General features: G+C 48.9%; 1 protein-coding gene across 11 annotated transcripts in view; it reads right to left on the bottom strand.

Annotated features, from left to right (window-relative positions):
* Window positions 1-12,445, bottom strand: part of MSI2 (musashi RNA binding protein 2) — a 200,867-nt gene that overhangs the window by 128,088 nt on the left and 60,334 nt on the right. For all 11 annotated transcript variants that reach the window (XR_013184893.1, XR_013184894.1, XM_077188823.1 and 8 more), the window contains one exon: window positions 1,508-1,600. Coding sequence is in view for 9 of the 11 variants with exons in the window: in XM_077188823.1 (XP_077044938.1) it covers window positions 1,508-1,600 (93 nt within the window). In the remaining 2 variants the exon portion in view is untranslated. The remainder of the gene's footprint in view (window positions 1-1,507; window positions 1,601-12,445) is intronic.

Here is a 12,445-nt window from a genome sequence, read left to right as displayed (position 1 = left end):
ACCTTGACCCAAACCTGGGGGCAATTTTCACCTCCTTAAATTTTTTACCCTGCAAAATTAAGACACTTAAGGAAAAAAACACTTGATTTTTCCAAAGTGCTGCCTCTGGGAAGGCAAAGCTCTGCTAAGCTGTCTCAAGAATGGCAGAGCATGAAAGCAGAACCAAAGTGTCCCGAGTCCCCAGTCACAGCCTGGCTGCTGCATTCTCAGGGACTGTAAAACTGCAAGCATGAAACTACCAGATGGTGAAATTAAAAAGACTATATTAAGACAACATCCAGACAATATGCAAAGCACTTATATTGAAACTATTATTAACTTGAAAAATACAGGTTAGTGGAGTTCTGCAATTAGAAGTAACTACAGAAGAAACATCCAAAAGCTCATGTAATCCTTTAATAAAAGGCTCAGCAGGCTGTAAACATCCTGCCGGAATCGAAGATTATTATTGAAAATAAAATGACTGGTTTGCAAAACAACTATCAATCCAGCACAGGAACCATTTATAAACTCGCCTCCTCAGCCCTCAACGAAATCCTGCCTGGCTCAGGCTTTTCAGGGCAGACAAAGGAAACATAAACCAACTGCAAGGAACGGGAGCTGCTTTGCTCTGGGACACCCTGCTGTGTCCTCACGCAATCTTGCATTAAAGCACCAATTGCTGCACTCCAAAGGACAGGAACTGGGCTGGAATCCCTGGAGCTGGAACCCATGGAGCCCCCTGGCAGTGGGGCTGGCAGAGGGTGGTGCCACACGCTGCTCTCAGAGCAGGCACTTTGTCACCCGTGGCACTCCTGAACCATGGTCCAGAGGCCACGGGGACCCAGGGAGCTCCATGGAAGTCAGTGCCACCAAGCACCAGCCAAAGCCTGCACAGTGGGGAGGGAGCTCTTACATCACAGCAAAGACTATTCTGGCAAGGTTCACATCTCCTTCTCTGCATAAACTTGTTTGGTTTGGGGTTTTGGTCAGGGGTTCTTTTGCTGTGGGTTTTTTTTTGTTGTTTTTTATTTTTCAATGACGCCAGCATTCTACACATACTTGCAGAAGGATTTTCTAGTAAGAAATGAAGTGGATATTCTAGTGACTTCCACATTGCTCTTGCTTTTCACGTGGTTCCTCCAGGCATTTTCACAAATTAATGAGCTCTCCAATACGTCTCTCTGCCCTTTTTGCCACTGGAATCGGGGCTAACAGAACGCTGATTTTATGGAGAAGACAACTGTGTAATCATTCAGCTAAGGGTCAGATTCTTCCTGAACAGGCACAGGTTCACCTCCCAGTGATGCTTTTTTCTTCAGTGGAAGTAAACAGTGTTGGGAATGTTGTACACACACAAGCAACAAACAGAAAAGGAATCCCAGAGGCTTCAAGAAATGACACGCAAAGGCAAAAACTTGGCCCTCCTTTGAGCTCAGTCCTCAATGCACTTTTGTTTTTCAAAACACACTTCAAAAAGAAAGGGAAGAAAGAACAACTATGTAGTGCTCATTTGGGCAGAACTTACCTTGCCAAACTGTTCAAAGTATTGCTTCACGTCTTCCACTACTGTATTAGCCGATAATCCACCTACAAATATTTTCTTTGTTCTTGTGACCATCTGTAAGAAATTACAAGACAAGCATATGGTTTAACCAGATTATTTCAAACAATATGTGGAAAAAAGAAATATTCTTCAGATCCCATCCCTAACCCAGATAATGAGAATACTTCTTTACAAAAGCAATTTCAATTCGATTTGATTAGATACTTCTTTCTCTGTCTTGTTTTGTTTTTATTTGAGAGATGGCTGAGTAAAGGCTCTCAATAACAACTCTAGCCCCCGGATATTTTTTTTTAATAAATGATTTTTATTGTGCTTCTCAATGCAAATAAAAGTGAAAAAGGAGTCCAAGCATTGTATCTTCATAGCCACTGTCTCAAAGCAGAGGTGCCTTTGCCCCTCCTTTTCCTACAGACAGGCTGAATGCTCCTTGGAAGGGAGAGACAATTGCATCAAATCCAAGTGATGTGTTATTAAGTTTCCACGGGTCAGTTTAACAGGAACTTGCACAGTTACTTTTAAAGTAATCAAATGATGAAAGACAGCCAGACTGCCAAGGCAGCATCCTCCAGCCACCACAGCCTGTGCCCATGGAATCACCATCCCCTCCAGGAACCTGTCTGTGCCCACAGCCCAGGCCCATGGAATCACCATCCCCAGGTCAGATCAGTCCCAATCACACCTTACACACAGCCTCACTTTTTCTGTTTGGGTTTTTTTTTTAAGTTAGGAAGAAAAAGAGAGGAGGAAAAAAAAAAAAAGTGTAAAAATTCAATTATTTTTTTCCTGGCTGCAATCTAGGGCTCCAAAATTGAAGCCCAAGCATATATTTTTCTGTAGAAAATTGTCATTTACAAATAAAGAACTGGCTAAAGCCGACTTGTAACTAAAGGATTTTGCAGGGCTGTCAAGAGCCCTCTGCCTGCCAGCATCTGATTTAAGATCAGGCCAAGCTTCTGTTGTCATACAAAAGAGGGAGGAAAGCAATTATTCTAAAGCAGTATTTGAAATTATCATCATTTTTATATTTGACCAAGAAAGAAAGAAAAAGAGAGCTACTGCTTTTCGAAGATTGAAGGTTATAGGGAAAAAAAAAACGACCACTTTGTTTCAATAGCTTCAGTCAAAGAAAATATTGGTAATGACAAGCAAATTCACAACATTTTAATGCCTAGAGATGCGTTGCGAGCTGGGAAATGGTTTCAGAAATCAGCTCTTTGGTACCAAAGCGAAGCACAAAATTAAGTCTGCTTTTACAATCCACATTTCCCTGAAGAGACTCTTCAATTGCTTTGTTCCCACCTTCCCCCCAGCACCAGAACAGAAAATGCACACCCTGATGTGCCTCTACAGCAGGGTCTGCTGCCTCCCTCCCACCTGTGGCAGAGGCAGCACGGCCTCACCTGGCCCAGGTAAGGAGCCTGGGCAGGGCGGAGGTGGGACGTGGACAGGTGGGACAGGGGCAGGTGGGACATGGACAGGTGGGACACGGACACAGGGACATGGGCAGGTGGGACATGGAGAGGTGGGACATGGACACAGGGACATGGAGGGACACGGGCAGGTGGGACATGGACACAGGGACATGGAGCAGGTGGGACCTGGAGGGACATGGAGTGGGTGGGACATGGGCAGGTGGGGAGGTGGGACATGGAACACAGGCAGGTGGGACCATGGGCATAGGGATATGGAGCAGGTGGGACACGGGCAGGTGGGACCAGGAGCAGCAGGAGCAGCAGGGACCAGGAGCAGCAGGTGGGAGCAGGAGCAGCAGGTGGGAGCAGGAGCAGGCTGCTCCCCCTGAGCTGAAGGGACAGCCCTCAGCACAGAGCCACGCTGGCCAGCCAGGCTCATTTCTAGTGTTATCATTATCTCTGGGGCTCACAGCCCCTGCACAGGAGCTGCCCTGGCCCTTTCCCTCCCTGCCCCTCGGCCAGGTGAGCTGCTCCCCACACCTGGCAGCCACCACTGTGCAGCATCAGGAGCTGTGTGGCACTGGGAGCAGCTGGAAACAGCCCCTGAGCCCTGCTCCAACCACACATCCTCGCTCAGCAGCCACACAGATGGGACAGGGCCAGGCTTCCCCAGGGAAAATGCAGAGCAGGTGGCTCCAGGAGCAGAGCAGGGCACTGGACACACGGCCTGCACACCTGGGCACACCCTGCCACTCTGAATTCCTCCAGTCAAAGTCACTGAGGATCTCTGCCTTCTCCTGTGGGTAAATTCACAATCTGCTTTCTGGGGGTTGCTCACAACAGGGACACCCCAAAGCAATGGTGTCACGGGAGCCCTGGTGGGTTTGGACCCTGTGCCAGCAGCCCCACCTGCCCTCTCCTGGCTACAACAGTGGGCTTTGGCTAATAGGAAGCAATTTGTGTGAATCAATCACAAGCCCATGTTTTATTAACAACCCCAAGAGGTCTGGGTCACTCTGAAACCACAATACTTGCAGCTCCATGTCTTTGGATTTCATGTGCAGGGTAATATATCCACCCTGGCTGCTGCAGGCTCTGCACACCGTGGCTCCCAGAGGGTTTGCAGGGTCTGTGTACTGAAGGTGTCTCTCTCTCGCTGCAGAAGGACTCGAGGAGAGGCAGAGCTGAGCTGGTGTGAGCCCCTTTAATTGTGAGCATCACAGAACTGCTCTGTTTGTGTACGGTGCTGGTGCTGAGTTAATCAAAACACATGTGACTCCTCCTGCCAGGAGGCATTCAAGGTTACATTCTCTTTACTGGCTTGGCTTTTGAAAAATAGAATTGCCTTTGTGCTCTGAAACTGAGCAAACACTTCAGGAGGTGCAGGAGCAGGAAGGAAGCCTTCCCTGCTTTAGCCAGGCGAGTCTGCTCAGTTTATGCCTTTTGGTGCAAGGTTGTGGCTGTAATTAGATCAGTTTGGGCCGTATCAGGTAAATCTCCTCCAAACAACAGGCTGAAGATGCAGCCTCTGGGAACAAAAGTCTGGTCCCACTCAAACGTGTCAATACAAACGTGAGCTACACCCAGCCTGGCCAATGAAATGAAGAAATGAGGTTTTACAGAGCTGGGGGCTCCAGCTCCAAACCCCTGAACGTCCCTCACGCTCACACAGTGACGCTGCTCATCACCTTCTGTGGTTCTTCCTTCCCCACCAAAACTCTCTTATTATCCTGACTAGTAAAAATGAAAGAAGAGGATTTTAAGCTCATGAAATATTTTGCAGGATTCCCAGAATTCCAAAATCTCAAGCAGTAAGTATCCACCATTCCTTCTAGATGAGTCAAGGCCCTGTCTACATCCAACAAAGAAGAAGTTACATATTTAACTTCAGGGCAATGGCTTTCAGTACCATTTCCCAACCACTCTTTACACAGCCTTTCAGCTGTCCCCTGCCTCCAGTTCTAGTGCAGAGCTCCTGGCTCAGGATGCTGAGGGTGGAAAGGATGAGTGCTGACACCCAGCTGGCACAGACTGGAGCCCCAGTGTGCCACTGGCAGGCCATGCTGGGAAGTAAAATCCATGTAAAATCCCAAAGCAGGACACAGAGACGCACACCCAGCACATGGGGCTTGAGGAACACCCTGGGAACCTGCGCTGAACCCAGTTCTGGCCCACTCCAGTGTGGAATTCACCACTTTGAGGCTTTGCATCCTCAACTTCTCAGTGTAGTGGAAGTGGACTAGAGTACTAATAGTGAACCTGCATCACAAATTTCTGAAATTAGCATTAATTTCAGATTAAGCTAATTATGCATATGTAACTGTTTTCCAGTGCACTCTCCTCTCTCTCCTACAACAGCCTGGGCAGGGGTGCACGTGTGTCCCAGCCTGTTCACCTCATCTGCAGTTTGGCATTCCATCATTTCTAGCGGATCCACCTTCTAAATAGGTTTCTAATTGGAAAAACCAGCTTTGGTATCTGTGCTGAACTGCATTTTATACCCCATTGTGCTGTACATTCAAACTACAGCATTACTTCTAATTAAAAACAACAATAATTCATGTAACAGGGGAAGTGATCTTGTTAACAGAACTGCCAGGCTGCTTTGGCAGCGCACACACCGTAAGAATACTCCAGGTTTTTTTTTTTAGTTTTTTGCCTCTGGGATCCCCCTAGGAAGTTCCAAAAAGCTATTAAAAACTCAACTGAAATGTGATGCAAAGACAGGAGGAGAAAGGCAGCGTTTAGTGAAAGCTGCCAAGCTGTGTGTGCTCACAGGGAACAGCCAGAACCATCCTGCTCCAGGTGTTGCTGCACAGAGATGGAGGAGCTGAGCTGGGCTCTGTGCTGCACTGGAGCAGGGAGAGCAATCCCTCAGAGCAGCTGGCTTTAGGTGCCACATCCAGCACGCTCCAGGATTCAAAATAGGATTTCAGCAAGACTTAAACAGAGCAAATACCTTGTGCCTGACCCCGTGTAAGCTCCTGTCATCCTGTGAGAACTGCTCAGGCTACGGAAGGGACGAGGGAATGAAAGAGCCCTTTAATCCAAACACAGTCCCAGGGGGTAAATCAGCTCCTCTCATTTCTGGGAAAGCACACATGGGTTGTGTTCTCCCAACTCATTCACAGCCCAAACCTGGTCCCTGCCATATTCCTGGAGTTTGGCTGCCTTGGGCTCTGCTGTTCCTGCTGGGAGGGTTTTGGTGCATTTCCCTCCCTGGTGGCTGTGGTATCAGCAGGAGGCAGAACACACAAACTGATTTTTCCGAGACAGACTGAACTGGCAGCAATTGCCAAAACCATCCTTGGAGTTTCACGAGCGAACCTGGCCAGGGGCCAAGCAAAGCCCTTCCTGGTCCATCTTCCCAGCTGCTGCTGGGCTGAGCTCCCAGGGTGAAGTCCCAGCCCCTCGCTCACCTCCTGCAGGTACAGTCAGGTGATGGCAGCCTGTGCCACGGGCACAGCAGCCCCAGGAAGGGGCTGTTCCCACAGGAAGGGTTTGCTGTCCAGCCTTGGTGTCCCATACACCCCCAGGCACAGCACACCTTCACCTGCACCACCACCACCACCACACAGAGCTCCCTGCATGGGAGAGCCAAGCCTGAAATCAGCCCCAGCTGGGAGAGCTCAGCAGGTCTTCTGAGCAAAATCTGCCTGCAAGCTTCATATCAAAAGATACAGTAAAATTCACCAGAGCCAGGGCTCCCCCCTCCAGAGCCCAGGAATAGCTCCTGGCCCCACAGCCTTGCTATAACCAGTTATATCACATCCCTGAGGGCTGCTCCCACCTCCTGTGCTCCAGTTAACTCTTTTACAGGTTACAGAAGCACAGGCAAGAACAGGGAGCAAAGCAAACCTATTTAAATCCCCCTGGTTGCTTCAGCTCCTCCTGCATGGCATGGTAGGAAGGTAACTCTAAATATTCACTGAGTGCAGACAACTCATCCAACCTGCCTGCCTGATTACTGTTCAGCAGTGCTTAAAAACTGCATTAATAACTTTAAATGAAGATAATTATTTTTAAATTAATACATCTCGGGGCCACAAATGGAGAGCACTGCCCAACGTGACTGGGAGGGGGATTTGTGCAATGCCCAAGTAATGAGGGACAAAGGCCCCAGTGGGAAGCAATTAAGCCTCTGGTCCTCAATCTACAGGCTACTGGCAAAACTTCACCTTGTGCAGGCAGAGAGGGAGGGAGGGGAAGGAAGGGGAGATGCATTCTGCCCAGGAACCTCCTCTGGAAGCCCTGCCAGCAGCACTCAGTGGGAGCACAGATTAACTGACCATTCCCACTGCACCAGTTTCTCACCTGTTACAGCACCTTCCTAAAGGAAATGTCCTGTGCCAAAATACACCCAGAACACCTTTGGCTGCCACAGTTCAATGGCCTGCTGGAGGACAATGTCCCCAAGGGCACGTTCAAGGTCGATCTGCAGCACAGCTCAAAGGGGAAGCAGGATGGACTGAAGTGGGGAACCAACTCCTCACCTTCCCAAAGCACAGCCCAAGCCCTGATTTTTCCTCCTGGATCAATGGAAGGAGAAGGCCCCAGGCTGTCCCTGCTCTCCCAGCCCAGGAGGGTGTGCAGGACAGCAGTGAGAGGCACTCTGCTGTGCAGAGGAGCAGGAAGCTGGGCCAGGACACACAGGCTGACAGCCCCAGCCTGCCCCAGGGTCAGGGACAAAGGCTCCTGGGAGGCTCAGGACAAGCCCTGTAACCCAGTGCTCAACAAAACCCAACTAGAACCCAGCCTCAACTGGAGAGGAAAAGGATTCTGCCAGAGTTTGTAAATTCTTCCAGCTCCAAACACTGAGGCCAGTCCAAAGAAATTTATTGCCTCTACAGTGCAGAGAGCATGACATAATTTAAATGCTTCTAAGTTAGTATCAACTAATTTTTCATGATAACCCTCTAAAATCAGTGATGGGAGCTCTCTGTTAAGATTCTAGATAATCTGCTAAAACAAGAAAAATTCACAGGAAGGAATAAGAAATGTGTGAAGCAATTTACCTCCTTCCCAACACACTCCAGATGATTTCTCTGAAAAGAACAAATGGAAACTTTAACCCTTAGCCTTGATTAATTTCATCTACATACTCTAGCTGCACATGGCAATCAGTAACTGATGAGCAGGTTTGAGTTCAGCTGCTGAGCCAAGCCCAAGGAGCTGCAAGGCTCTGCACAAGGCTGAGCTTTCCCTCTGAGGCGAGACCACTGAAATCTTGCAAAATGCCCAGATTCGCCTATTACTGCTGCTGAAATACTTGCACAGCTTTATGAAATGCTGTGTTAGCTTTTATCCTTTGCCCCTCACACACAAATGGGCTGGTGAAATACAGGAACTGCAGCACTCCCACCTCCAGCTCACCAAGGGGAGATGCTCCCCTCGCCAGGGAGGGAGCCCACCAGCTTTTATTAAACCAACATCCTTGTCACTCCAAAGCAGATCAAATAACCCTTGACTGGGAATAAAAGGGCCCTTGAGGAGCTGCACCACAAACCAAGAGGGGAAGCAAGGCAAGAGAAAACATCCATCCTTTTTCCAAAGGAAGGCAGCATCTCACAGCTCCAAGAGCTTGTCTCCCTGTGTGATGTTTACTCACTCAGTGACCACAGGGCAAGCCATTTCAGCCTGCACAGCACTGACTATCAAAGAGTCTTGGGAGAAGCTCAGCTGGAGACTGCAGGGCTCAGCATCTAAGCACACATTTGAACTCACAGCGTTTGGGGAAGCCTCATTAGGTCGAGTGCGTTGCACAATCGAGTGCTATGTGCCTTGATTTCCACAAAAAGAACAGAAATATATCCCCACAGCTCAATGGAGCCTGTGAGGTTTCACTCATTAAATGCCTAACCCGCTGAAAGTCTGATTTGAAGATGCTGGAATAGCACAAGACATTGTTACTGACATTATTGTTATTAAAGAAAGAATAAAAAAATATTGTTCCTAGCTAGGAAGGCCATATCAAACTACCAAGCAAGAGATAAATCAGCCAAGGTCTCCAAAAAAAGACATTATTTCTCCTTTACTCCAACATCTTAATGTGCATGACTTTTTTTGTACTAGAAATATATTTCTATAAATCCTCCTCTACAGAAAGCTTTGCTTTCAGAAGGGGAAAAGTAGCAGATAAAATACTGCCCATCAAAATGAACTCAAGTCTCCAGTAACATAACTAAATGTGTAATGTTACAGATGTTTTATGGCCACAGTGTCGCATCCATTTAGATCATTTTTACAAACCCAGCAAGAAATCTCTCCCCAGCGCTGGAAACCACGCCACAGGTCTGGGAGCAATTGTTTATTCAAACAGAGATGCCACCAGGGAGCAACAGCATCTCCCCACCAGAGCGTGGAGGGCTCATTTCTCAGCCACGTGCCATCAGCACTGAGAGCCAGGCAGGGATGGGAAGAGGAGCTGCTCACCACCACAGGGGCCCTTCTGCTGCTCCCTAAATCCGACACATCCCTGCTTCCTGCCCCTGGATGTCCTGCTGAGAACGAGCAGGGCAGGCACGCTGTGAAACCACCACAAAGGTGCTGCTGCCCAACACCAGCCCACGGCCCCCCTCCAGCACACACCTGGGCACACAAACAGCACCGTTCCTGTGCCATGCCAGTCCCTGCCACCAGCCCATGCTGAAGTCACACTCTGTCTGGAGTTCTGCTCTCCAAGCCCATCACAGCCAGCCATACCCAACATCAAAAGATTTATTACCCACAGTGATAACTGCCCCACGCTGCTTTGTTTGTTAATTGCGACTGGCTCTGCCCTCAGAAGGGTAGGAGCCTAATAAATCAGTTATCTCCAGGAAGAATTTATTTAAGCTGTTAACACTGTAACCCCAAGCACTTGGCAGGAGGTTCAGTGAGGGGGGATGTGGTTGTGCCTGGTGTTTGGGGCAGGACACAGCAGCCAGGGGAAGGGAACCAGCTCTGAGCAGCACCTGGATGGGTTCAGGTTTGCCTGCCCGCCTCAGCAGGCACCTCCCGTGCTCCTTCCCCACAGGGAGCTGTGCCAGGACAACCAGCACTGTCACCACGGGCTTGGGCTCCCCACAGCAGCTCAGGGGCTCCCCCAGACAGGAGGGAACTAAGCCCATGGCAGCCTGAGGGACACGCTGGGAGCCCAGCCCAGCCCCAGCCGGCACAGCCAAGCTCTGTGCTACCAACCAAGCTGTGAACACCAGCAGCTGCTCCTCAGGATGCCCCACCACAGCTCCCTGTCCAAGGGAGCAGCTCAGAGGTGCCCTCCAGGTGCTGGGCTGGCTCACAGAGCAACTCCAGCTACGACGGAGAGACTCATTCTTACCTGATCTATAATACCAACAGGTCTCTAATAATAATGATGTTAGTGAGAATAAACACTTGGCTGGATGTTCACTCCTTCCCCATCTTCCCCAGCACAAGAACCCTGCCAGTATCAAAGCCTATCACAGCTCAATACACTCACAGACTTTCAAGTACCTAGATCATTACAACACTGCCAAAAATGTCACATAAAAAGGCCAAGTGACTGAGATGACTGGATTTCCAGGTCTGGCAGGACATGAAAAGCTGGGACAACTTCCCATGAACAGGCACTTGTGCAGTGACTCCAGCCAAGAGAGTGAGCACTGTTAACATCTGCTTGCTGCAGGGCTGAGCTCCTGAGGCTGTGCTGGGAGCAGGGCTGCAGGCAGCCAGAGCCAGGGGAGCTGGGGCACTGCAGAACAAACCCAGCCCAGCCTGACCCTCACTGCACACCACTGCTGCCCATCTGGAGATTTTGTTCCTCCTGGGAGCTGCAGGACCTGGAACTACAGTGGGAATTTTGATTTAAGTGCAGAAGCCCTGTGCCTTGCCTTGGACAGACAGACACAGGACTAAAACATTTGTAAGGAGCTGTGCACCATCTCTAAGGCACACACACAGTGCTGTACATCAGAGCAGCTCACAGAGGTTAACAATCAAACCTTTCATCCCACCTCTCCAGCCTCACACCTTCAATGTGATGTACAGCATGTAAGTGAGCTGTGCAGCCTGAATTACACAGAGGAAATGTTTGCCTTTTCCATGGAGACTGACTCACCAAAACAAGGTCTCCACCAGCCGTACCTGCAGCCACACCATGACAGCTGCAAGCCAGGCCCCCGTCCCCAAGAGCTGCAGGGCCACCAGAGACCTTCCCTGGCCCTTCCTGACAGGATGTGCCACCCACCCAGCAGAGCCTGCCTCTCCTGAGCCCCAAAGCTGCTGCCAGCTCTGGGGAGGCTCTGATGGGTGCTCTGCAGGAGGAAGGGCAGAGGCTGCAGATTGGAAAATGTGAGGTTCTCCACACAGCTGCAGCTCAGCAATCCTTCATCCACTGCTAAATCACAGACCACATGCTGAGAGTTAAAGACTTCTACAGGACTCCAGGGACTAATCGAGGAATGATTTCAGCTTCTAACTGTGCTCTAACCAGGCACTTAGGATGCAGAGCACAAGTTTTGGGTACTATTGTGCACTGCATCAAAATGACTTTTTGATACATTTTTGCAAATAACTAATAAGGAAAAGAGAAAAAAACACATCACCCTGGTATTTAACATAATTCTTCCCCTCTGTCCCCTATCCTTATTTTCACATTCGTGACAAACAGCCTCTATCTTCAATTAGGCCTGTTTTATGCATGCATGAGGCCCCCAAAATATGAAAGAGCTTTTATGCAACACCAGATTATCTAATGTGCACATATTTTGCGAAAGAGCACTTTTTAAATACCTAGTCACAGAGAAGGGGAAAAAAACCCCATTCCATTCAGGAGGAGAGAAAGGGAGAGGAGGGGGAAAAAAACCACATAAAAGCTGCAAAAAAAGAAAGTGAATGCATTTGTATATTAAGCAATCAAGTGCTGTCACACACTGAAAACACAAAGCACTGAAGTTTAAGTGGGCACACACCAAGGGCCTTACCATGGGACACACTTTTCAGCAGCACAGAAAGCACTCCCTTATCAACCCAGCACAGTATGAAGCAGGATCTCTGCCTATTAAAAAAAAAAAACCCAGAGAAATAACTTCTCTTGACAGCCTGACAGCTGACATTCTTAACTGAAAAAACCAAGTGCCAAGAATTATCAGGCCTGGCTTTTCTCTCCCTGATAGATGACAGAGCAAAAAACAACAACGGCCACACACATCTCATAAATCACAACTTTTATTGAATGCCTCGCCACATAATAGCAACAGTCAAACTGAATAAAGAGGCTTTTCAGTGCGTGTCTGTAAAATACTGGGGGAGCACCGAGATCACTCCCAGCACCAGGAGCCTCTCCCAGGTCGAGCAGGTATTAATACCAGAGTCACTGTGTTTCTTACAGAGCCACCTGGAGAGTTCAGAGGGATCTTCTCTCTTATTGCTTCCCTAAGAAGCGCAGAACGCAGAGAAGAAAACCAGAAATTCTGTGCAGGGACAGAGGTGGAAGGAAAGGCACACAGGTGGGCAGCAGCTCAGGAGA

This window comes from Agelaius phoeniceus, chromosome 20, assembly GCF_051311805.1.
Source record: "Agelaius phoeniceus isolate bAgePho1 chromosome 20, bAgePho1.hap1, whole genome shotgun sequence".
NCBI classification, from domain to species: domain Eukaryota; kingdom Metazoa; phylum Chordata; class Aves; order Passeriformes; family Icteridae; genus Agelaius; species Agelaius phoeniceus.
This window is presented reverse-complemented; position numbering and strand designations above follow the sequence as displayed.